Genomic DNA, 27,490 nt, shown 5'->3' on the forward strand with positions numbered 1-27,490 from the left:
CCCTATGCAGGCTGGCCATGTCACTTTGGAACATGGCTCTGGAATTACAAATCGAACTTCAAGCACAGTACTTGCCAGGCAAGGAAAACACGCTGGCAGGCAACCTAAGCAGAAATATGACAGATCCACACGAATGGAAGTTGCATCCTCAAGTTTTTACAGAGATAATTCAAGCATGGGGAAGGCCAGACATAGATCTCTTTGCCTCCCACAAAAATCACCAATTGACAAAATTCTGCTCAAGGACTTTTCATCCAAAGGCCTGGAGAGTGGACGCGCTCTCTCTCTCAGTTGGTCAGCAATGACAGTTTATGCCTTTCCACCTCTTCCTCTGCTGCCCAAAGTTCTATTAAAAACCAGAGCAGACAGACCAAAGATGATTCTCCTTGCTCCAGACTGGCCAAGACAGCACTGGTACCCACTCCTGAGGAGCCTGACGCATTCCCCTCCATGGACCCTACCTCTAATGCCTCTTCTTCTGACTCAGCACAGCTTCAAAACTCTTCACAGTCAACTGAAAACACTCAATCTGGCTACATGGAAGATTCCTTAACATCACAACAGACCCTACTCTCCAAGGAAGTGCAGGATGTCATTTTGGAGGCCAGAAGGCCGTCTACTAGAAAAGCTTACTCTGCAAAATGGAAACGGTTTTGTGCCTGGAATGAGAAAAAGGGCCAGAATCCTGGAAAACTGAATTTACCTCAAATATTACAGTATCTAGCTGAGCTGCTAAGCAGTGGACTTTCATTCTCCTCCATCAAAATCCATGCCTCAGCCATTTCTGCAGAATACAACACTGATCCACCCTTATTCTCTCACCCCCTCTTAGGACAGTTCCTCAGAGGGGCTAAGAATATAAAAACCCCAAGGAAACAACCAATACCTGCGTGGGACTTCAATTTCATTCTAGAAAAGCTGACCTTGCCTCTTTTTGAGCCAGCTGCCTCAACAGATTTGCAATATTTGTCCTGGAAAACAGCTTTCCTTCTGGCTATCACCTCAGCTCGTAGGGTATCGGAACTACAAGCCCTCATGGCTGTGCAACCTTTTATCATCTTCCATCAGGACAGAGTTTCCTTACGAACCAACCCGTCCTTTATGCCAAAGGTGGTATCCAGGGTAGCTTTGAATCAGGCTATACACTTACCTACCTTTTACCCTAATCCTCAAAACAAAGGGGAGAGATTACTACATTCCTTGGACATCCACAGACAGTTGCGTTACTATTTGGACAGAACAAAGCCTTTCAGAAAATCGGAACAGCTCTTTGTGTCCTATGCTATAGGAGCTCAAGGAAAGCCAATTTCCAAACAGACAATTTCAAAATGGATAGCCCACTGCATACGCTTTTGTTACTCTTTTCATTGTAAAACTGTATCTGCAGGCATCAGATCTCACTCCACAAGGGCCACAGCTACCTCTGCAGCTTTCCTCAGAGGAGTTCCTACCAAAGATATTTTGGAAGCAGCCACTTGGAGTTCTGTGCATACCTTCTCCAAGCACTAACACCTACCATTATACTCCAAAACTAGAGCAGGCTTTGCCACTGCAGTCTTGCAGGGCATCCTGGCTCCTCCTAGTTCCACCTAGTGCCTACCACCCCTTTCTTAGCTTTGGGATTCTACCCATCAGTTATGACTGCAGCTGTATGCACAATGAACATAGTACAGTTTTGTACCTACCATAAATGTAGATGTTCGAGTGCTAATACAGCTGCAGTCCAGGTTTCCCTCCCTCCTTCCCCTCTTGGGACAGGCCTATTGGCTAACACCTCCTCATACATCCTGATTGGGGTATTCATTTATGGTGTATTTGCTTGCAACTACTGTATTTTTATTATTTTGCATTGTTTTATTACACAAATTTATGTATTGCCTTCCTTCTGGGGGCACCTGACATCTGGGGCAAGAAAAACTGAAGAAAATGGCGTCGGCTGGTTCTTTTATACCCCTGTCGCACTGACGTCAGGGAAGAAGCGACGACAACCGACGCCGGACCTAGACTTTGGAATTCGGCCGACCGAGGACCCGCCTGACGGCAGGAGAACCCATCTGTTATGACTGCAGCTGTATTAGCACTCGAACATCTACATTTATGGTAGGCACAAAACTGTACTTTCCTGCGTCACTCTTTAATGTCATGTTTAATAAAGTTGTTTAACCCCTGCTCCTGCTTGGGATCAAAACTTTGTCTTAGAAAACCTTAGTCTACCTCCTGTTAAGCCTGCTGCCTTGGCTCACCTTAAATTCACCTCCTGGAAACAGTACTGCCAGTATCTTTAACGTCTGCCAGAAGTATACCAAAAGTACAAGAACTTCTATGCAGAGACACCTTTCTGGTCTTCATAAGAGCAGAGTTTCCTTATGCACAAACCCTGTCTTTTATGCCAAAAGTGCTTTATGTGATCTCCCTGAATTAAGCCATTCATTTTGCCTGTCTTATTTCCTAAGCCTCAGAGCTAAGGAAAAAGAGTCCTGTATTCCATGAATGTGGAGATAACTTGGATTCACTTTGCACAAAACTAAGAACGTTAGAAAATCGGCCAGCTTTGTCGCCTTTGCAAAAAATAGAGGGAGAGCTGATCTGTTTCTAAATGGATTGCTAACTGTATCACCTTTAATTACACATACCTTGGCAAGCAGTTGCTTAATAGTATTGGGGCACTTTTCCACCAGGCTACAGCTACTGCCATCCTGAGGGGAGTACCTACCAACATCATCTTTGAGGCAGATACATTATCCTCAGTGCATATCTTTTCCAGGCAATAGAATCTAGCTGTTGCTGCATCTAAGGCTAGGGTAGAATTCATCCGTACAGCTCTGCAGTGTATCATCTCTTCTGCCCAGTCTTCTGTCCAAAGACCCCTGTCTCATTAGCTGTGGGAATCTTCCCAAAGTTTTTTATTGCAACAGTGAAACACTGTGAACATAGTACAATTGTGTGTCTGTTTACCATTAATGTATCTATTTGAGAGTTTTCATTGTTGCAGTACCTTTTTCCTCCCTTCAGCTCCGGTCTTCTTAACTGTGCTCTTTGGGTTAGGTTGGGGTAGGTACCTTGATATTCTCCACTGATGAGTCTTTTCCCCAGCCATAGTTAGGTCTCCATGTTCTCATCCCCTTTTAACTATGGAGACAGTGCTGAGCAAGTCGTGCTCCTATCCAGCAGTAATGAAATTGTCACTCTCCCTACTGTTAGTGAGGAGAGTTTGACTCTGGTCAGGGGCCAAGAAAGAGCTGAGGAAATAAGACCAGCTAACAAGTTCTTGTATTCCAGTGTGCTAATGTCAGGAGAGGGTGTCTACTGAGCCAGGTCTAAGGTTCAAGTCTCTGCTATTTGGGCTGGACACCGGCTTTCAAGGCAGGAAATCCCAAAGGTCATTACTGCAGCAGCAAAGACATTTGAACATCTATATTTATGGTAAGTAGATGCACATCTGTAGCTTTCCAAACTAAGGGAGACTGTAACAAGAAAAATAATCTGAGATCCTATAAAGATATTGGAGATATTCCAGACATGTTATTGAAATGTGTATAATTCAGAAGAAGAAAATGGACAAAATAGATACATATATGGAAGACTCATTTACACCAAGGTTAGAGGAAGATGAGGTTCCAAATTTAATAGCCAAGATAGGAAGAGATGAGATAATGTTGATGTAAAATCAATCAACAGGGAATCTTTGGGAACAGATGTCACTCCTGTGGGAAGTTTGGAAATTGGTAAGTTAGGAGGCAACAATGATAAAGATTTGGAAGGTTTTGTTTAACATATTTTGGGGGGGTGGGGGGGGGGGTACCAGCATTTTGAAAGAAAGTTTTGGTGGCTGAATTACCCAAAGATGGTAAAGTCCCTTCAGACCCAGCTTTTTATAGACCCCATTGAAGTTTAAATCATGATTATAATGTGTAGATACTAGCTAAGACAGTGGCCAAGGTGTTGACAGAATTGAATAGATAGGGATCAGTGTGATTTTTTTGGATGAGAGGCAAACATTTGACACATTGATGATTCAGAGGGAAGTACGGTATAAGAAAATGCCAATATTGTTGGTTGGTTTTAATGAAGGGAAGGCATTCAGTAGAATCAGCTGAGATTTTTTGAGTTGGGAAATGGTAGTATTTGCATTCCCTGAAAGAAAAACCGTATTGATAATGAGAATGTATGAAGGGTTGGAAGCAAGATTTAAGGAGAGAAGAGTCATCCTGTGTCAAGTCTTGTTTGATCAGAGGAACCAGGCATTGGTGTTTTTTTTCACTTTATAGTTTGCTTTATATTTAGAGCCATTGGCAAAGAAAATAAAGGGACCCACAAATTCAAGGATATATAACTGGAAGTGATCAAGACATTTTATTTTTATTTGCAGAAGATATTATTTTATACTTCAGAAATCATGAAATGTACATTTCAGTGTTATGAAACTTTGAGACCATTTCAAGTCTTCTCAGACTATGAAATAAATGACGATAAAACAAAGGCTATATCAGCAAACTGTGTACCCAGTGAGGAACTGGTTCAGCAATACCCAAATTTATGGGGATATAATAAGATAAAAAGTGTTTAGGAGTATGGACTAAAATGACTTCTGTTATGGTAGCTGAGAATACAGTAGATATAAAAAGTGTACACACCCCTGTTAAAAATGCCAGGTTTTTGTAATATAAAAAAAAATGAGACCACAATAAATCATTTCAGAACTTTTCCCATCTTTAATGTGACCTATAAACCTGTACAATTCGATTGAATTACAAATATGTTAGGGAAAAAAATAAAAAACGTACAATATGCTGGTTGCATAACTAATACTTTGTTGTGTGTGCACACCTTTAATACTTTATTGTGTGTGCACACCCTTAAACTAATACTTGTTGTGTATGCACACCCTTAAACTAATACTTTGTTGAAGCACCCTTTGATTTAATTACAGCATTCAGTCGTCTTGGGTACATACCTCCCGTCAATTAAAGAGACTCTGAACAACCCCAAATAAAGTTCAGCTGTCCTAGTAGGATTTTCTTGACATTTACTCAGTTGTCTGCTACAGCAAAAGCCATGAGCAGAGAGCTTACAAAGCATCAAAGGGATCTCATTGTTGAAAGGTATCAGTCAGGAGAAGGGTGCAAAAAAATTTCCACAGCATTGGATATTCCATGGAACACAGTGAAGACAGTCATCAAAACGTGGAGAAAATGTGGGACAACAGTGATGTTGCAAAGAACTGGACGTCCCACCAAAATTGATGAAAAGACAAGATGAAAACTGGTCAGGGAGGCTGCCAAGAGACCTACAGCAACACTGAAGGAGCTGCAGGAATTTCTGGCAAGTACTGGTTGTGTATTACATGTTACAACAATCTCCTGTATTCTCCATATGTCTGGACTATGGGGTAGGAATGAAAGACGGAAGCCTTTTCTTACACAGAAAAACATCCAAGCCCAGCTAAAATTTGCAAAACAATACATAGTCTCCCAAAAGCATGTGGGAAAATGTGTTATGGTCTGATGAGACCAAGGTTGAACTTTTTGGCCACAATTCCAAAAGGCACGTTTGGCGCAAAAACAACACTTCGCATCACCAAAAGAACACCGTCCCCATGGTGAAACATGGTGGTGGCAGTATCATGTTTTGGGGTTGCTTTTCTTCAGCTGGAACACTGGGGCTTTAGTCAAGGTGGAGGGAATTATGAACAGTTCCAAATACCAGTCACTTTTGGCCCAAAACCTTCAGGCGTTTGCTAGATAGATGAAAAGGAATTTCACCTTTCAACACGGCAGTGACCCCAAGCATACATCCAAATCAACAAAAGAATGGCTTCACCAGAAGAAAATTAAAGTTTTGGAATGGCCCAGCAAGAGCCCAGACCTAAATCCAATAGAAAATCTGTGGGGTGACCTGAAGAGGGCTGTGCACAAGAGATGCCCTCGCAATCTGACAGATTTTGAGCACTTTTGCAAGGAAGAGTGGGCAAATATTGCCAAGTCAAGATGTGCCATGCTGATAGATTCCTACTCAAGAAGACTGCTGTAATTAAATCAAAAGGTGCTTCAACAAAGTATTTGTTTAAGCTGGTTGCATAAGTGTGTATAGCCTTATTGTACGTTTTTTATTTATATTTTCCCCCCAACAGAGTTATTTGTTTTTCAGTTGAGCTGTACAAGGTTATAGGTCACATTAAAGGTGGGAAAAGTTTTGAAATAATTTGTGGCCTCATTTTTTCATATCACAAAAACCTGACATTTTAACAGGGGTGTGTACACTTTCTATATCCACTGTTTGTGAGGAAGAGACTAACCAAAAGGTAATACAAAAACCAAGAAACTGGAAGCTCTTGTTTGTGGGTTGGGATAGTAAGATACAAACTGTGAAAATGTTTGTAGTCCTTTTAGTATTATATACATGTTAGGCATATGTTTATCATCCAGCAGTTTACATAAAGAAGGAAGATAGGGACACTTGCATTTACTTTTGTTTTGGGCAGCTCTCAAAATTGCCTGTTTCATCCACTTTTGTTTTGGATACCTCTGACAATTGTGCCCGTTTTGCTTTGCTATTTAGAAGGAGTATGGGCTACATTAAATAAAGCCTACAGTAAATGTAGATGGGATGTATTCAAGGACATTCTTATCTCATTTTTTGTGCTTTCTAGTAACTCATCAAGATTACAGTAAGTGTGTATGTAGTCTACACTTTGTGGTAACCTTTATGAATTCCTGTCAATATTTAAAGCTGCAAGAATATCCGTAGGAAAACTGAAATTAGGAGGAAGAAGCTGAGAGTTACATTGGTGTTGTCTGTTCACTCAAAACAGTATACACTTAGTGTGCACTTAGTGTAGGCTTTGTTGAATCCCAGGGTATGTATAGTGTTGCAGGTTTTAAGTTACTTGTCGTTCTTGTACAGCCTTTGTCACATGTAAATCAGAGGTAAACTGCAATTTTCTTGTGGAATAATAAATAGCTATTGTTCATTATGGAAGAATGAAAAAAAACTTGTACTCTTTTTGTTGGCAGATGCAAACACTATTTCTGTGAGAGCTGTGCCTTACAGCATTACCGTAAATCAAAACGGTGTTATGTGTGTGAACAGCAAACTAATGGCATCTTTAATCCTGCGAAAGGTAAAATGCTTACTCATTATTTGTAAATGTCAGAGATGTATAGATTGCTCCTAAGAGAATTCTTTGTTTAATGAAGTTAGTATTTTGTTGAAAAAAAAAAATCATTCACTTTGTAAAATAATGTGGTGTTGATAAAATGTATCCTTTTCAGCCATGACCAATGTATAAGGTATCCAATATGTCAAAGATATGTTACTGTTTATATTCAACACCAGTCAAGAGCACATAAGTACGAAATACAGGCAGCTGACTAAAACAATTCAAGAATAGGTCAGTGTGAATGTTACTGTGTTGTAGGTGGTATATATTGCAGATGTACTGAGAAGGGTACCTTAAAAGTAGTACAGGTTATTGCGTAAAAATTACTCTGAAAAAAAATACTCTGGGGGAGCCAGAGCAGATGTAAAGAACTTCCAGAGGATAAGTAAATCCACTCTGCTACAGGCTCCATGAGGAGCTCAGTGTCTCTCCAACCTAACACCACTCTTAAGTATTCAACTGCGGTACCACCTTGATCATTCTTATAAGTAAAGCGCAGTCCGGGTCTGAACTGTCTGCAAACAACTAAAGTTAACTTTGAGTATGTGTCTACCTGTTTGAGCCAATATTCATTTTCCCCTGGAGAGCACTCTGCTTTGGCTTGTAAGCAACCCCCCACCACACACACACACACACACACACACACACACACACACACACACACACACACACACACACACACACACTCACACTCATCTTCCACTTTTTCTCTTATTCCCTTCTGTTAGCAGATAGTATCCATAATCTGATCAAAAAATGGTTAAGAAATGACTTACAGTTTCAGAGCAGTCCTTGGTCAATTGTGATTGTTTCTCAAACACTAACTTGTCTTTGCTTTGGCTCATTAGCAGCAGTACAAAGAACTGCCTGCTCACACCCTTGTTCTCCCCTCCCCCTTCCCTGTTTATTACCTTAAGACAATCCCAAAGTTAATAAATATTACCTGTGGCAGGCACCATTTTTTAAAACTACAATCACCCTTGTCACTATCATATGTTCAGTCATCAATTAACTCTGTTACCTGATTGTTTCCAGCCCCTTCATAAGAGCAACTAACAGGGTCTCTACCCGCTTCCCACCCTGCCCCCTATTCCTCCGCCCCAGTGGTCCCACCTTTATTACACTCACAAACCCCTCCCATCTTTCCAGTAGCCAACCACAGCGCTAACCCAACACTACCTCCTCCATCTTCCCACTACTATCACACCTCCTCAACTAACATGTACAAGCTTACCTTACCTATGCTCACTGCATGCACTCTCCTTGCATATCTTACATCCCACCAAAGCTCCATCATTCCCCCACTCAACCACTACCACTGTACTACTCCTCACACCACCACTCATGTCTCACCCTCTCATGTCTCATCCTCACTCAGCTCCCCTCCCACCAACTCAAAAACCATCCCTATGCACCCCCCACATATTCTACCAGCTATATTACTCAAACATAAAGCATCCCTACAACTTAACATAGTAAGCCTCCCACCATACCTATTACCCAAAGAGCACAATCATAAAGTTTCCCTTATAAACAAACACATTCAAAAACTGAGAAAACTAATAACCTCATGCATATCAAAACTAGCCCTAAGTGGAGATATCCACCCCAACCCTGGCCCTACTGTCTCCAACCCCAATCATCATAATTAGACTAGAAACCACAGATTCTACCATATTACAGACAATAGAAAGCCAAATTACTTCCTTCTATTAAGCCTAAATATTAGAAGTATATCCAACAAAGTCCATGAACTCCATGCCACCATAGACTTGTACTCCCCAGATATAGTCATCCTGACAGAAATCTGGCTAAAACCTCACATTACCAGTGAGCAAATACTCCCTACAGGTTATGGCATACTAAGAGTAGACCGGCTAAACAAGAAAGGAGGCGGTGTAGCTATAATATTTAAACAGCATCTAAACATCCAGATCTTAAAATTATCAGCTCCACAAATAGGCAATGAAGAAATAATATATACCAACCTCAAAATAAACCAAAACAAAACCATCAATATAATTGGATGCTACTTCCCACCTGGCCAAAACATCCCTCCACTAGAAAACCTCCTCAGCTGGTCTACCCACCATCTCCCCCAAGAAACTATAATTTTAGGTGATTTCAATATTGACTGGCAACCATCCAACCCATCATGTAAACCTTCATGGCTTCAACTAACTAGTCCAGTCGCCAACCAGGATAAATAAAAACTCCAGCAAGCACACTACCCTGTATTGGATACTAGTCAGTAAGAGCCCCCAGTCATATATAACAGGCTGCTTATCAGATAGCCTCAGTGATCACTCCCCAACATTCCTACTGAAAAAATACCTATACCAAGCTAAACCTGTCTACCGTCAGATACGTAAAAAAATAAACTTTAACCCACTCACATTCATCTCATCCCTCAAAGAATGTAACTGGCATCCTCTAAAGTACCTCAGTCTTGATGACGCAGTTGCATTTTTTAATACTACCTTCCTGACCATCCGTAATTACCATGCCCCCATAAGACTTTCCAGAATCAAAGCACAGCCCTCCCCATGGTTACAGAAAACCACTAAGTCAGAAATGAAAAACCGGGATAAAGCCTGGGAGCACTGGCGCAAAACCAAGACCCCCTCAACTAGACAGAAATTCTTAGAACTACACAATAGAGTTAAAAGGCTAATAAAACAGGACAAATTCCAATACTACCAGTCTGCCCTAGACTCCTCCGAACACAGCCCCAAACAATTCTGATCCTCCATAAACTCCATCCTCCACCTAGGTAAAGTCACTGCCCTCCTCCTAACATCCCTCACTCCTCAGAAAATATTGCTACCTCATTCAACACACACTTCACACAAACCATACTATCTAAGCAACACAACCCCCCCCTCCCCTCCAACCCACACCTTCAACTACTAATCTCCCCACTGCCCTCTCTTTTTCTCCTGTACCTACCTCCAACATAAAAAAAACTCTTACCTAAACTTAAACCCACCAAATTAGCAGCAGACAACCTCCCAAGTGAATACCTACAAATCGCAGCTGATGCTCTGGCCTACCCAGTATCCATCTTGATTAACAGATCTCTGTCAGAAAGTTATGTTCCCACACTGTAGAAAGTATCACATATAATTCCCCTCCACAAAAGCGGACCCTCCACAGAACTAACCAATTACCGCCCCATAGCTATTCTCTCTCCACTCTCCAAAATACTAGAGAGATGCATACACTCTCAGGTCTCAGACTACCTCCTTACTAACAACCTCCTTTCCAATACTCAGCATGGTTTCCGACCAAACCATAGCACCACCACTGCCTTACTCTCCTTTACTAACACTATCCTTCAGCATAAAAACAATGGCCATCTCTCCTCTGCTACTTTCCTAGACCTGTCTAAAGCATTTGACATGGTCCCACACAAACAACTTATATTTGTCCTCAATAACCTATCCTTCTCACAATCACAAACACCATAGGAAAAAGTTTTTATTCCAGGATCTTTCTTGTACCAAGGAAGGATGGACAATGGAAACCCATCCTTAAACTTTTTCCTATGGTGTTTTGTGCTAGTAAGTAGTGAATAATGGGACTGAGCAAAGAAAGCTAGTTGATAGGTGGAAAAGGAAGCTTTTTAAAGGGGGACTTTTTCCATGACATGGCACAGCTTTCGTTGATAATGGTCAGAACCCATTTTCTGTAGTTACTGCCTCCTAGAAAAGAAGAGTCTTTTTGATAGGGAAGTAGAAGGATGGGCAAAGGGGTGGAAGATCATTTCAAGGGAGCAAAACTAAGAACCTCTTAAATCCTTTACCACAAGCTGGTAGCCCTTTGCTAACTTACTTCACCCCAGGCTCTCAAAACAGGATACGACAGTCACTACTGACACATTTACATCGGAAACCCATCCTGGATCTCTCCATGCTAAACATATTCCTGAAAGTGCCTGCTTTCAAAATACAATCACCACACCCTCCTGCCCTCATTCTTCTTCAGGCCTTTCTGGTGTTCCTAGATTTCAAGGATAGCTATATTCACATCTCCATTCATCATTCTTGCAGGAAATTACTCCGGTTCTTCTCTGGTTCATCATATTTTCAATTTACTGCTTTGCCCTTTGATCTTTCCACTGCCCCAAGAGTTTTTACAAAGTATCTAGCCCCAGCTGTGGCTTTCTGCCACACTCTGGGGAATTTAGATTGTTCCCTTACCTGGTTAACCTGTTGATTCAGGCTCTATCCAGACACTTGATTGTACAGCTCCTAACCAATCTAGGATTCACCTTCAATTTCAAAAAAATCTCCTCTCATTCCCACTCAGGACTTAGTCTTCCTGGGTTGCAGACTAAACAGAAGTAGAATGCAGGCCTGTATTCCTCAGGAAAAAGTCCTCAGCCTGGTAGGCTTCTGTACCCTTTACTCAGTGACTCACTGCACTGCAAGGGAGATCCTCAGGACTCTGGGGCTCATGGCTGCATCCATCACAGTGGTTACACCGGCCAGGCTGCATTTAAGGAAACTTCAGCCTCACCCCTTAGACACCCTCATTCCTCTGCTGCACTGCATCAAGGAGCTTCTCTGGTGAGAGAAACCATTTTCTTAGAACCAGGGTCTTCTTTTCACCCCCAGATCCTCACAACCAAATTCTCCACACTGAAGCCTCAGACAGTGCTTGGGGGTGCCTGGACAGGATCTCACAAAGTCTAGGGGAAATGGCCTTCTCCTCTTTTGAAGGAACTTATCAGCCTGAAAGAAATGAGGGCCTTTCTGCAAGCTGTACAGACTTTCTCACACCTTTGGAAATCAAGAACTCTGCTGTTGTACACAGAGAACACTACAGTAATGTGGTATATAAACAAACAAGGGGGCAAAAGGTCTTGTTCGCTGTGCAGGTTGGCACAGGAGGTTTGGTAACTGGACACTCAACTGAACATGGCCCTCACAGCAGCTTACATTCCCTCTCTAGAGAATGTTTTGGCAGACTGTTTAGGCAGGGACCTTGTGGACCCCCACGAATGGATGCTGAACAGACCGGTCTTCATAGCAATCATGCATAACTAAGGCACTCCACAAGTAGACCACTTTGCATCTCCAGAGCATCACTGGCTCCCTCTGCACTGTACCAGGACCCACCTCCTTTAGACTGGAAGACAGACACTTTCTCCTTTCATTTGACAGGGAGGTTCCTATATGCCTACCCTCCATTGCCACTTCTTCCAAGGGTCCTGCTAAAAATCCAAAATGATGCTGCAAAACTACTGCTACTGGCCCCTTTCTGGCCAAGATAGCATTGGTTTCTCATCCTGTTCCATCTGTCAGAGGGGAAACTACTGGAAAATTCCTATTCAACCAGATGTAATCATCCAACAGAAAGGACTGCTACTACATCTCAACCTAACCTCTGTCTCATTCTGTGGATGATTAGGTTCTGATCTGAAAAGACCCTTGTTTTCAGAGGATGTGGTACAGGTTTTACAGGAAAACAGAATATCCAAAAAACGATGCAGTAGGTGAAACAATGAAGTCACAGAGAAGGAACGGATGACATGAAAAGTTTAATAGTTTTAAAACTGCTTTTGCTTCAGCAACAGTCAGCATATATAAATGTTCTATATTACGTTTTCATTTACATATTACTTCATCAGATGTGGGCTCAAAGGGAAGTCAACAGACCTATATAGCTACTCTACAGTTGTTCTTCTTTCGTCTTTTCCTGGTTAGGGGTCGCCACAGCAGAACTCTGGTCCACTAATGATTGGCAGTAGATTTTTACAGGTAAAAAATCTACTGCCAATCATTAGCGGACCGGAGTTCCGTTGTGGCGACCCCTAACCAGGAAAAGCCGAAAGAAGAAGAACAACAACTGTAGAGTAGCTTTATAGGTCTGTTGATTTCTCTTTGAGCCCACATCTGATAAAGTAATATGTAAAGGAAAATGTAATGTGGAACGTTTATATGTGCTGATTGTTGCTGGAAGCATAAGCTGTTTTAAAGCTATTAAACTTTTCATCTCATCCGTTCCTTCTCTGTGGCTTCATTGTTTCACCTACTGCATCATTTTTTAGGAAGACAGAATACCTACTACCAGAAAATCCTACTCAGCCAAGTGGAAAAGATTTTCCATTTAGTGCCATGAACACAGACTGGAACCACTTTTATCTGAGGTCCCCACTGTACTACAGTGTCTCTGTGAGCATTCTTGATTGGCCTACTCATCCATTAATGCCTAATTGTTGTTCATAAGTGCCTGTTTGCTTCTTGATACTCCTCTCATGTCCAGGGAAGAGGTCAAACTCTTTCTGAAAGGCATCTTGCACCATAATTCTACAAGAAAACCAATTACTCCACCATGGGATCTTAATTTTGTTCTGGAAAAGTTTTCTCCCCTTTTGAGCTGGCCACATCTGCCATCTTAAAATTCTGCACATGGACAAAAGTCATTCTATGGATTCTAACCTTTGCAGGCAGTGTCTGAGTTCCAGGCACTCATGGCTGCTCCTCCCTTTCTTATTTTACACAGGGACAGAGTAACCCTCAGGACCAATCCTATGTCCTTCTCTTCTTATGTTGCAGTATTCTCACTGTGGGATCCTCTGCCTCGGGTGACCAAAACGTCCAACTCCTATGCAAAAGCTTAAGCCTGGTTGCTGTCAGGTGCATGGGATGTCGCACACAGGGCCATAAACCATGGGCCTTAAATGTGATGTCTGCACACGCAGACCTCAATGAGCTATCCCTCAGCCAGTCTATTTACCCGCCTTCTTCCCTTCTCCTTAGAATGACAGTGGGAGAGTGCTCTATTCCATTGATGTCCACAGGCAACTAAGATTTTACCTGGACAAGATCAAGAGCATTAGAAGGTCCGATCAGCTTTGTATCCTTCCACCTCAGGGCCCTGGGGAAAGCTGTATCCAAATTGAGTATATCTTCCTAGATACAAAAAACTTATTGCCTTCTGCTGTGCCTTTCATGGCAAAGACTTGCCCTACAAGGTTAAGGCCTATTCTGCTAGAGCAGTGGCATCTTCAGGAGTCTTCCTCAAAGGCCTGGATATAGCCATCATATTAGAAACAGCCACATGGTCCTCTGTGCACACTTTTATCAAACATTACAAACTGGACATTATATCCAGAGCCAGGGCAGAATTTGCAAGAGCCGTCCTCCAGTGGTTTCCTAGAAACTGTTACTTCTTCCTCAGTCCTTTCCTCCTCTTGAGTTGTGGTACTCTCCCACAGTGAGAATACTGCAACTTGAGAACAGAAGAAAATATAGTTGTGTAAAATCTTACCATAATCATAGATGTCCTCCTCTTCCTTGTTGCAGTATTCCTGCCCTCCCTCCTATCCCCCATCACATTTACCCTTTCTGGATGGCATAATTCCTGTTCTCCTTAGGCTGTTGTCCGTCTGGGCAGTCAGTTCTGAGATCAGTGCATGCAGACGTCACATTCAAGGCTCATGGTTTATGGCCCTGTGTGTAATGTCCCATGCACCTGACAGCAGCCAGGCTTACGGTTTGCATAGGAGCTGGACATTCGGGTCGCCTGAGGCAGAGGATCCCACAGTGAGAATACTGCGACATATAAGAGAAGGGCATCTATGGTTATGGTAAGATTTTTACACAACTGTTCTTTTTTTATGACTAAGGTAGTGAATAAACTGCCCCTTAATTAAGCCATTCACCTGATTTACTTTCTTTCCAAACCCTCAAAATAAGGGGGAAAACATCTTGCACACTCTAGACATTCACTGGCATCTGAGGTTCCATTTGGACAAAACAAAGATGATCAGAAAAACTGTCCAGTTATTTTTCTTTCATGGATGCCAAGTTGGGTCAGTCAGTCTCAAAGCAAACTTTTGCATCCTGCATATCAAAGCCAATCACATTCTTGTACCTACTACAGGGTAAGTCTTTGCCTTGCCGCCCTAAAGCACATTCCACTTGGGCAGTTCCATCTTCTGGTGCCTTCCAAAAGGGTGTTGATGTTGGATCCATCCTGGAAGCTGCCACTTGGCCCTCCGTGTACACCTTCACCAAGTACTACAAAATTGATGCCTTCTCCAGATCTAGGGCTGCCTTTGGCCAGATCAGGCCTCTCTCATCTCTTGGACAGTTCTTCTTCACTCTAGCCATCCACCCCACTTTTTTCTCTTCAGCTCTGGGAATCACTGCTCTGTTAGGAATAATGCAGCAGTAATTTCACATAGGATGTAATACAGTTGTTTAGGATCTTACCATAACAGTACACGTCCTACTGATCACTGTTTCAGTATTCCTTCCTTCCTTCCTTCCCTTGTACTTACTTATATGCAGATTACAAAAAACAGGCAACCTTATGTCCGGAAAGCAGGCTTTAACCCAAAAGAAAGCCAGGAACCAAAGTTTCTCCTTAACGCAGAAATTTTAATGTTACAAAAAAGAGCGTTTTCGCCGTGACTCCTGTCACAGCTTCATCAGAAGAATAACATATGAAACAGCTAAAAAACCTGTTTATATACTAAAACAGGAAGTGAACAAATAATTGCATTTCCTGCAGCAGCTCAATTTACAAGTTGATATTAAAAACTAAAAACCAATTTTTATAATTAAAAAACATAAAAAGTGTGTATAAATATACATCAAACAATGAGGTAAATAAGCCAAAAATACAAAATACACACATTAAATGTTTAAAATAAAGTATAAAGTAACTTCATCTTTTTTCTAGTATAAATGAAATGTGTTCTAAAGTACCACTTTGGGACACCCCTTCAAATGTGTTAAGACAAAAAATAAGGGAAAAGTCACCTAAAATAGCTCTTGAGTTTTAGTACACATGATATGTTGCAGTTTTCATTCAGACCAGATGGTCTGAATGCATCTAAATTTAACTGCCAAGTCAATTCTACGTTTTCAAGAATTATTGAAAATGGGCCCCCCCCTATTCGTTGGAAGGACCTGATCTATACCCATAAAACTAAAGGTGTGACCTGGATTGTTGTTTACATGTTTAGCCAAAGCGTTTTCCAAGAGGGTTTTTTTTATTGCGTAAGAATGTTGGTAAACCCTCTCTTTTAATTCTGGTTAGTCTTCCCTATGTAAAAAGATGGACAACAATTACACAAGGCAATATAAACACCTGACTTTGATTCACAAGTTATCTTGTGGTTAATCAGGAACTTTTTATTCCTAACTGTGAATGAGTTACCTGTTCTCATAAATTTACACATATTACAGCATCCACATTTAAATGAACCCCTAAATCTGGTAAAGTCATGGGAACTAGATGTATGTTGTAATAACTCTTTAAGGTTGCTGCCTCTTCTGTAAATAACAAAGGGACGCGATCCTAACTTGTCAATTAAATTTGAGGAGTTAATTACTAATGGCCAATTTTTTTAAATAATAGCCCAAATATCCATAGAATTTAAGTTATATTGAGTAATAAAACTCAAAGAGAAACTCCTCCGCTGTTCTGGACCAGTAATATGATCATTTTGATTGGCAGTTTCATTGTCAATCATTACCTGAACAGAGTTGTGTTGGTCAAGCAGAGGTTTATAAAAACCTTTTACTCGTTTAGAGTCAACTTCAAAAATAAGATCATTAATGAGTGGTAAAGGGTATCCACGGTTCATAAATAAATCCTTTAAGAACTGGCACTCAAGTCTGAAGTCTCTTAATGTGCTGCACATCCTTCCTGCACGAACCAGCTGCCCCTTAACAATAGACTTTTTTTGTTTAGGTGGATGGGAGCTGGTGTAGTGTAGGAAGGAGTTGCAATAAGTTGGCTTTCTAAAGATCCTAGAAAAATACACACTTTCATTAAAGTCCTTAGCCAGTCTCACATCAAGATAATCGACTTCAGTTGTTGAGAATTTGTGTGTGAATTTCAAAAACTGTGTAGTACTGTTTAGGAAATCAACAAAAGTTTTTGCCTCATTTTCACTGCCCTTAAAAAGGATGAATATATCGTCCAAGAATCTAGTGTAGTACATAACGTACTGCATAAGATTTTCATTGGACAATACAAAGTGCTTTTCCCAAAAGGCTACAAATAAATTAGCCACACTCGCCTCGCAGGGCGAGCCCATGGCTATTCCACACTTTTGTAAATAAAACTGCTGATCAAATGTAAAAAAGTTTGAAGATAGAACTATACCTAAAAGTTCAATCACTACATCTATCTCAACCTGGGACGCATTGAGATCTTTAAGAAGTAGCTGAATCCATTCAATTGCCTCATTGTGTGGAATAGATGTATATAAATCAATAACATCAATTGTCAAAAAGTTCAAATGGGGGTTGAAATTTATGTTGTTAATATCGTGCAAAAAAGACCATGAGTCCTTGCAAATAGTAGGTATTTTTTTCACATATTTTGACAAAATGTTATCGATTAATTTTGAACAAGGGTAGGTCATAGATGACCTACCGTCAATAAGTGCTCTCATAGGGGGGTTTGATTGGTCTTTGTGTATCTTCGGTATTCCGAACATTACAGGTAACTTTGGTGATATAATATCAATGTAGTTATACGTATCTAAATCAATTTTACCTGCAAGAAAAAGGTCACGGAAATAACAGCGGATACGACCGTATGATACATGAATTTCATTGAGAGAAGAAGTTTCATAAGCAACTGAATCAAGTACTTGAAACATTCTCTCTTTGTATTGGTAATCATCAAAGACCACCAACCCACCCCCTTTGTCAGGTTTTAAAAACCTGACAGGTAGAGACCTGAGATTGTTCAGCCATTGGCGTTGCTCTATAGATATATTCATGCTCGCCAAGCTTGTATTCATCTTATGGGTAGCGAAGAGATGTCTGATGCCAATCTCACACATTTGTTCAAAAAGTAATAAATTAGGCTGAATAGGAGGGTTAAAAACACTAGGTAGCCTAAGTTTATTACTAACATTTGTTGCTTCATTATTAAATAACAGTCTCAAATTTAACTTACGAATGAAGCATTTTAAGTCAATAAGGACCTTTGCTACACTCCCATAGGAACTCGGAACAAAGGTGTACCCCAAAGCCAGGAGTTCAACGAGGTCAGAGTCTAATTCTAAAGTTGAAAAGTTATAAATTGTAAAGTCCTTCTTGTGATTGGTATATACAATAGGTACAAGAGGTTGATTTCGAAATTCGGTAAGGGTGGAACCATCAATTGTTATTTCCTCCGGTTCGTGTTCACTACATTTCTCCGCCGTTGATTCCCTAAAAAACCACTCTCACTTGGGGTCGTGGCTGGACCTTGGTTAAACTGACCAACTCCATCAGTTGGTTTTTTGTTTTTATTGTTATTATTTACAGTAATAGACCCCTTTATCCTATTACTTCTTCTAACACCCTGAGTAGAAGGGGTAGTCTGCTGCTCACCATCCGCTTGTTCATCAGGCACGACATCAGCCTCTATGGTAGCAGAAGATCCATTTGGTCCTGCAGAATTAGAAGCTGAACCTCGAATCTGTAAGTTAGGGTATGCCTTATTAGACTGGTATGCTGTCCTATCCCTCACTAACTTTTTGTTTTTGTTAGTTTTTAATTTAGATAGCAAAGCATCAATGCTAGAAAAAATACGATCATAATCGTATTTAAATTGCAGGAAAGAAATGTCAGTTTTAATTTCATCATCCAAAATATTAACTTCAGAAATGAGAGACAATATATTGACATCATAATGTTTAACAATAGTGTTTAACAATTGAAAGCCTTGTTCTTGAAGTAGACATTTCAGTTCAAGAAAGTAAGCCTGGTCAACCAACAATCCTGAAGGAATAAAACTGCTCCGTAAACCTTTTGGAATTAACTTTTCTTTAATGCATTGCCTAAAGTATGCAGCTTCCAGCTGCAATTTTTTAAGTCTAAGTAACTTAAAGTCAAGTACCTTTAGGCGTTCGTTAATTCTGTTGGTGTCGGTTACTGAAACAGAAACATTACAGTCATTTAGACAAGTCGCTTCGGAAGGAAGAAAAGAAAACGGGTTTTCTTTATTTATCCAAGCTGCCAAAGGTAAACACTCCCCTTCCGAATTAGCGTGCTGCCCTCCATTCGCATTGGAAACAGGTAGTCATTGTAAGTTTGAGTTGGCCACTGAAGCATAACTCAAAACAGGTTCATTTTCAACCTGTTGTAGTAATGGAACCACAACAGTCTCCCTTGACGTTGTCGAAAGGTTATTAAGGGAAGACAAAGTCGCAGTACCTTGTTTGTAGCCTCGGGGAGGTAAACCTTGAGGTGGTTGAGCTGCCGGAAGTGAGGAAACACTCCCTACTGAAGCAGAAACTGCATGACGTTGAAGTGCAGTAGTCGGAATGTCCTCAGCAGTAAAAGAAGGATGCTGTTCCATAGCATCCATACGCACATGCAAAGCTTCAATTTTTTGAGAAATTGAAGCTAATAAAGATAAAATATCCACATCGTTCAAACTTTTTGCTTGTTGGATAGCTGTCCCAAATAGGTTAGGGCTTACCGGACTGACAGGAGTGCCTGTATCCATGAAGACAAGCAGACTGGAAACAACAAATAAACTGTTAAAGCCCAAAAAACAGGCAACCTTATGTCCGGAAAGCAGGCTTTAACCCAAAAGAAAGCCAGGAACCAAAGTTTCTCCTTAACGCAGAAATTTTAATGTTACAAAAAAGAGCGTTTTCGCCGTGACTCCTGTCACAGCTTCATCAGAAGAATAACATATGAAACAGCTAAAAAACCTGTTTGTATCTATTCCACACAATGAGGCAATTGAATGGATTCAGCTACTTCTTAAAGATCTCAATGCGTCCCAGGTTGAGATAAATGTAGTGATTGAACTTTTAGGTATAGTTCTATCTTCAAACTTTTTTACATTTGATCAGCAGTTTTATTTACAAAAGTGTGGAATAGCCATGGGCTCGCCCTGCGGGGCGAGTGTGGCTAATTTATTTGTAGCCTTTTGGGAAAAGCACTTTGTATTGTCCAATGAAAATCTTATGCAGTACGTTATGTACTACACTAGATTCTTGGACGATATATTCATCCTTTTTAAGGGCAGTGAAAATGAGGCAAAAACTTTTGTTGATTTCCTAAACACTACTACACAGTTTTTGAAATTCACACACAAATTCTCAACAACTGAAGTCGATTATCTTGATGTGAGACTGGCTAAGGACTTTAATGAAAGTGTGTATTTTTCTAGGATCTTTAGAAAGCCAACTTATTGCAACTCCTTCCTACACTACACCAGCTCCCATCCACCTAAACAAAAAAAGTCTATTGTTAAGGGGCAGCTGGTTCGTGCAGGAAGGATGTGCAGCACATTAAGAGACTTCAGACTTGAGTGCCAGTTCTTAAAGGATTTATTTATGAACCGTGGATACCCTTTACCACTCATTAATGATCTTATTTTTGAAGTTGACTCTAAACGAGTAAAAGGTTTTTATAAACCTCTGCTTGACCAACACAACTCTGTTCAGGTAATGATTGACAATGAAACTGCCAATCAAAATGATCATATTACTGGTCCAGAACAGCGGAGGAGTTTCTCTTTGAGTTTTATTACTCAATATAACTTAAATTCTATGGATATTTGGGCTATTATTTAAAAAAATTGGCCATTAGTAATTAACTCCTCAAATTTAATTGACAAGTTAGGATCGCGTCCCTTTGTTATTTACAGAAGAGGCAGCAACCTTAAAGAGTTATTACAACATACATCTAGTTCCCATGACTTTACCAGATTTAGGGGTTCATTTAAATGTGGATGCTGTAATATGTGTAAATTTGAGAACAGGTAACTCATTCACAGTTAGGAATAAAAAGTTCCTAATTAACCACAAGATAACTTGTGAATCAAAGTCGGTTGTTTATATTGCCTTGTGTAATTGTTGTCCATCTTTTTACATAGGGAAGACTAACCGTAAATTAAAAGAGAGGGTTTACCAACATTCTTACGCAATAAAAAAAACCCTCTTGGAAAACGCTTTGGCTAAACATGTAAACAACAATCCAGGTCACACCTTTAGTTTTATGGGTATAGATCAGGTCCTTCCAACGAATAGGGGGGGCCCATTTTCAATAATTCTTGAAAACGTAGAATTGACTTGGCAGTTAAATTTAGATGCATTCAGACCACCTGGTCTGAATGAAAACTGCAACATATCATGTATACTAAAACTAAAGAGTTATTTTAGGTGACTTTTCCCCTTATTTTTTTGTCTTAACACATTTGAAGGGGTGTCCCAAAGTGGTACTTTAGAACACATTCCATTTATACTAGAAAAAAGATGAAGTTACTTTATACTTTATTTTAAACACTTAATTTGTGTATTTTGTATTTTTGGCTTATTTACCCCATTGTTTGATGTATATTTACACACACTTTTTATGTTTTTTAATTATAAAAATTGGTTTTTAGTTTTTAATATCAACTTGTAAATTGAGCTGCTGCAGGAAATGCAATTATTTGTTCACTTCCTGTTTTAGTATATAAACAGGTTTTTTAGCTGTTTCATATGTTATTCTTCTGATGAAGCTGTGACAGGAGTCACGGCGAAAACGCTCTTTTTTGTAACATTAAAATTTCTGCGTTAAGGAGAAACTTTGGTTCCTGGCTTTCTTTTGGGTTAAAGCCTGCTTTCCGGACATAAGGTTGCCTGTTTTTTGTGCTTTAACAGTTTATTTGTTGTTTCCAGTCTATATGCAGATTACACATATATCCCTTTGTGGGGGGAGCTTCCTACTTGTTTGAGTTGCACCTTCCTAGCTGACCAGTTTCCTCTCCTAGTTGTCTTTAGGTCACTGGATTGGAGATGGTCTGAAGATCTGGTGCTACATCCACCTTTATACCTGACTGACAAACTGAAGTCACACACGAGACATACACCCTCTGGAAGGTAAAATTTTGGTACTCAGCTGGACATCCGTCACAAAAACCGTATCTGTTATGAATACTGCAACAGTGATCAGTAGGACATCTACTGTTATGTTAAGTTCTTACATAGTTGTACTTTATATTTAGATCCATTGGCAAAGAAAATAAGAGCCCCAGAAATTCAACAATATAATTAGTATGGTAATCAAGAAAAGTTGGCCTTATTTGCCTACTCTATTATTTTGTACCTGATAAAAACAGGAGTGCCTCTCTGTGTTGTGGAACATTCTGAGACAGTTTCAGGTCTTTTTGGGATATGCAATTAGTGATTGGTGCCAAAGCCACGGATTAAAGCTAAATGCAAAATAATGCATTATTATTCCTTTGGGAAAGCTAGCATCCCTGCTAATTACATTCCCCTAAGTGCAGAGCCAGTGGTATATTATTTGGGTACTCCGATTGATAGCAATCTGAACTTTGATCACCACATATCCACAGTAGTAAGGAAATCCTTCTGTGTGGCACATCTTTTAAGTAAAAACATCACATCTAGATCTAAGGATGTTATAATTCCATTATATTCAGCACTCATCAGACCAATAATTGAGTATAGTGCTCCTTTTTGCAGCATGTATCTCACCTGCAGCAACTAGAGAGACCACAGCGGTTCCTCACCAAGAAATTACAGGGTACACAAAAGTCTTGTGCAGAAAGACCAAAAACTCTGTCACTGTATTCCGTCTCCTGCAGGTTGATAAGGGGTGACCTGTATCTGGCTTACAGGCCAATCTGTGGCCTGGCCCTGGTGGAGATGCTACACATTCGTAAATCAAACTGCATGAGGGTCATTCACTCCTGGGATCTTAACCTAGCCTCTGACACAAACAAGTCTCGCTGGAGAGACAAATACATCTCCCACAGGCTGCCACTTCTCTGGAACAAGCTTCCAATTGACGTGAAACAGAGCCCCTTCATGACCCTCTTCAAACACAACCTAGATCAATGAATGGGTGACTGCAAATTCACTCCTGAGGTGGTGCCCATGTCCCTTCTGGGCAGAAGTTAACTACCATATAGACCCTTACCTCTGCGACCTTTACTCGCCTAACCACCGACAGTTAGAGCAACTCGAGATAAATATGGCTAAGCTTGTAAGGGAAGTTAGCCTAGTAACCGTCTATGAACCTATGAATTTATGAAGGCAAAAAAAAAAAAGGCTATAGCTGTAAACTGTGTATCCACACCTGAATTGGCTCAGCAATACCCATATTTAAGGGGACATGATAAAATGAAGTATTTAGAAGAATGGCTTAAAAAGGAATCCATTATGGGAGCTAAAGATATTGTGGGAAGAGACTAAACAAAAGATAATACAGAAACTGAGAAACTAGAAGCTCGTTTTTCATTGATGTGGATAGCAAGATACAAGCAGTGAAAATATTTTTAGTGCTTTTAGTTTTATATGCAGGTCCGGTGCGTTTTTATCAAGTAGACTCGAAGTTGTGTAATGGAGTCGGATTTTATGTGGGAGCAGAAGGGGGGAAAGGGTCAAATGGGATAAGCTGATCCTTCCAATAGAACAAGGTGGTTTATGATTACCTGATCTGAAGGAGCATTTTAGACCTATTACAGTTAAGGCTTATATAAATAACACAAGCAGAAAGTTATAATTCAGACTGGAAAGAGATGATGATGAAGCAGGGGAACTATTAAAGAAATAAGGAGAGACTGGGATTTTGGATGCAGATCCTTAAGGAAAATAACAGTCATACAGAATGTTATTGATAAAGTAACAGAAGGCATTCTAAGAACTAAGCCAACACACAAAACTGGAGAAAAGAGAGTCTGCTGATAGAGATGACTGCAGTTATGGGATACAGAGGATGGGCAAAAGGGGTCTGGAAGTTACTGGAGAAACCGGGCAAAGGAACCAAGGTACTGGAAGCAAATAACTGGAGAGGTAAAGGTAATAGAATTGAAAGAGGCCAAGAAAACATTTGGACTGCAGGCTAAACACTACCTTCTCTATTGAGAATTGAGTATAGACAGAGAAATGGATAGTGGAATCCTAAATGAAAGTAGGAGATTTAGGATTTTTGCTTGGAAGTGTATACATAGGTATTTTATCCCCAAACAGACTCAATGAATTTTCAGAAGTGTGATTGGGAAGAGAGAGGCAACTCAGAACACATGTCTGGGAGTGTAATGAGTTGGCAGACTTCAAAAATCCTCTACAGAGTACACTGTCAGAAATATTGGGTGAGCAAATAAGTGACTAGGTAAATGTTTTTTTTTTTTAGTTGGGATTCAGGATCTGAATTGCCTATAGGTCTTGTTGAGTTTAATTCTTGTGGCTGTCAAAAAAGCAGTTGTTAGAAAATGGAAATCAAAGTGTAAACCAGCTGTATTTGAAATAGTGAATGTGGAGATGAAAAGAACTGGGAGAGGGATCTTTAGAAAAAAGGTGGGAGCAAATCACATATAAACTGAAATCGGAACAATACATGCAGAATAATGTTTTGCAGGAGGAGTGAGGTTTAACAGAAGGCAGGAATTGAGCAATTTATGTAATGTTGGATTGATGATCATATAAAAGAGTGCACGCAATATGTTTGTAACTGCGAACATGTTAACATGGTTTGTTTTCTTTTATATAAATGTATGTTTACCTGTATCTTAAGTGTTAATTCACTAAAGGTGTTAAAACAATCATTTTGGCTTCCTTCCTTGTCTCTGCTTTTGATGCATTTTCTGACTTCACTGTACCTCATTATTTTACTTCAGTAGTACCAATTTGTAATTTTTTTATTCTATTCAACAACATGCATTTTCCTTTTATATATCTTATTAAAGTTCTTCTGTAGTACACATTCTGCAGAACATATTAAGTGCAAGACAAGTTTTTCTTGTCACATTTCTAGCCAAACCTGCTATTGTTACTGTACATTACCACATGACACTGTCGTGTGTTTTTGAAATCACATGCTCATTTTGCCTTGTTTGATTCTCATTTTATTTTAAGCACATCCTTTTCATCAGTTTATTCTTTTCAACTGTGTATTAGTAATTTCACTTGTTCTGCAAGCATCCAAAACTTTTGAAAAGGCCAAGTCTGTTTCTCTTTAGTCTAGCCTTTGTTCATACTATACTCTTCTGTAAATTGTTCTAGCTCTGATCAGTTAATCATGCAGCATAGCAAATCAGTCTTTGGGTCTGTTCTTCTGCTAAGTAATACATGTATCTGCAGTCTGCGTAGGAATTAGCGTTCTTGTGAAGAAAATATGTTGAATAAATGACCGTTCTTTCTAGGCTCACACTAATTGTTTTTCTCTGTAAGTGCTGATGTTTTCTCTCTTTTCAATAAAAGTTTTATAGTCAAGTGCCATTAATTATTCCTTCCTGCTGCATGTGAGAATGTAGCACACTGTGTATTCAGGCTTATTGGCTAATTCATTCATATTGAAGAAGAGAATGAATTTCTGAATCCAGCGCTTCCAGGTTTCTGCTGTATTTCATTGTAACAAAAGAATTCCATATTAAAAGTTAAGTCCATTATATTTGTATTTCCAATGTATAAACTTTGGAAATCAAATGTTTTTCTAGTCTATACATATATTTCTTCAGTTCTGCAAATATTTCTTCACTTTTGATGCCATATTTTGTCTGGACACTTGCGTAACAACATGGGACTCCCAAAGCACAGAAAATCTGTTGTAGCCTCATTGAGATGTATATTTAAAACTACTGTAGAAGAGCTATATAATACCATTTCTTGCTAATGCTTTTCTTAAGCAGGATAGAACACCGCCTATTTTCACTTTTTCAGCAATTATCACTTTTGTGGCTTGTTTCTACTTTTTGTGGAGTTCAGAAATTAAAGTGGCAATTTGCATATGTAATTGCAGGTAGGCAGTGTGGTTGTAGACCGGTTAGTGTTAAAAGGAAATGCATTTGTGTCAAACACTGGTCCTGTAAATCTTTCAGGTCCCTCTGGGACTTGCCCTGTGGTTCATCTTCCTGAACCTTAATTGATTTGTATATTCATTCCAGGAATAAGAGCTAGACATCCTGGACTGGGCATGAGTCCCATGGCTCATTCATTCATTCCAGTCTAGAGAGCCCTGTCAGCCCATTTGTTCCCTAACTTTAGGGAGTGAAACAGGTGCACCAGTCCCATTTCAGAAGAGTTTGCCACCAAACCCCTCAGTAATAGGTGGCTTGCAGGTTTCTCCGTGGCTGCTTGGTTGGGGAAGGACATGCATGTTTTCACACACATGCCTGACTCCCCAACTCATTGGTGCTTGATCCACTCCAACATCAAAAGCCTGCCCAACATGTTCCACAGTCACCCACTCTTCAGTAGATGTTGCTAATGTGGCACGCCTTGTTGCCTTCTGACCCTCAGGATAGGTGAGCTGGCAGTGGCCACTGAAGCTCATCCTCCCACCAACCCCAGCCTCTCCCAATGCCCATGCTGCTATTTATACAGGGTTCTCCTGCATCATAGTGTGGGGTTCATTCATTAGTGGTGTACGGTCAGGTTGGTCTTTTGGTGTGCTGTGAGCAGATTACAGTTCTTACTCCCACAAAATATTAAGGACACGTACATGAAGTGAGTGAACGTTTTCTTTATTCAGGATGTACACCATGATACTTCCCTTCCCATAGTCTGAGTAGTCTTTCCTTTATAGTTTTGTAGACTTTAAAATGGAACTTGTTGCTAAACTTGCCTTGTAGGAAAGGAGTACTTTTAACAAGCTTCCTGTATGTGAACATACAAAGCATTCATTCCTGTTGTGGTGATGAGAGAAGGTTTAGCAAGCTACTCGCATATAACTATGCAAAACCTTCAGCTGATTTAAACTAGTATGTAGAGTATTTCAGTGCTTAGTTCAGTTAGCATTTCAGCAGCAGTTCCATCACTTTCTGACTTCCAGGCTGCCTTGCATTTCTCTGTTGACCAACATTCATTACTTTTTTTTTTCTTTTAGATGTAGCTCTGGGTTTGCATCATCTTTCCACTGAAAACATGTAAAATAACTCACCGTAGAATATTGTGAAGTGTATTTGCTTTGAATAAATCATATTATGCATCGAGAAATGCAAAAGAGCAAAATTATTTTGTTAGTGGATTTTGTTCCATAGCCCTAACAGCAGTGTTGAGAAATATCAGATCTAATGTCATTTTCATTCATTCCTCAGCTGTTGGGTTTGGATTCAGTACTTCGATTTGACTCTGCCACTTCTTCCAGAACTCTCGAGCACTTCCCTTTACTCATAATGCCCCACCAGCTTAACATACCTCAGATCTCATTTGCGTCCATTATGAACAGCTTACGAACAGAACTGTGAGCTTTCGAGTGTTAATATTTATGTAATCGCTAGTAGTTGATGTGACTTTAGTTTCATTTATTTTCTTGCTAGATACTTATATTTTGTTGCTCTTTCAATCTCTTTGGCTCCCTTGTTCCCTTTTTTGCCATTATATTCTTTTCCTTTAACGGCCTT

The 27,490-nt window shown here is 40.0% G+C and overlaps 1 protein-coding gene across 1 annotated transcript in view; it reads left to right on the top strand.

The window, feature by feature from the left end:
• Positions 1 to 27,490, top strand: part of RNF113A (ring finger protein 113A) — a 379,605-nt gene that overhangs the window by 344,864 nt on the left and 7,251 nt on the right. Inside the window, exon 9 of the mRNA XM_044055201.1 lies at positions 7,014 to 7,120. Within this exon, the coding sequence (XP_043911136.1) occupies positions 7,014 to 7,120 (107 nt within the window). The remainder of the gene's footprint in view (positions 1 to 7,013; positions 7,121 to 27,490) is intronic.

This window comes from Protopterus annectens, chromosome 13.part0 (genome assembly GCF_019279795.1).
Source record: "Protopterus annectens isolate FY-2018-M chromosome 13.part0, PAN1.0, whole genome shotgun sequence".
Lineage (NCBI taxonomy): Eukaryota > Metazoa > Chordata > Ceratodontiformes > Protopteridae > Protopterus > Protopterus annectens.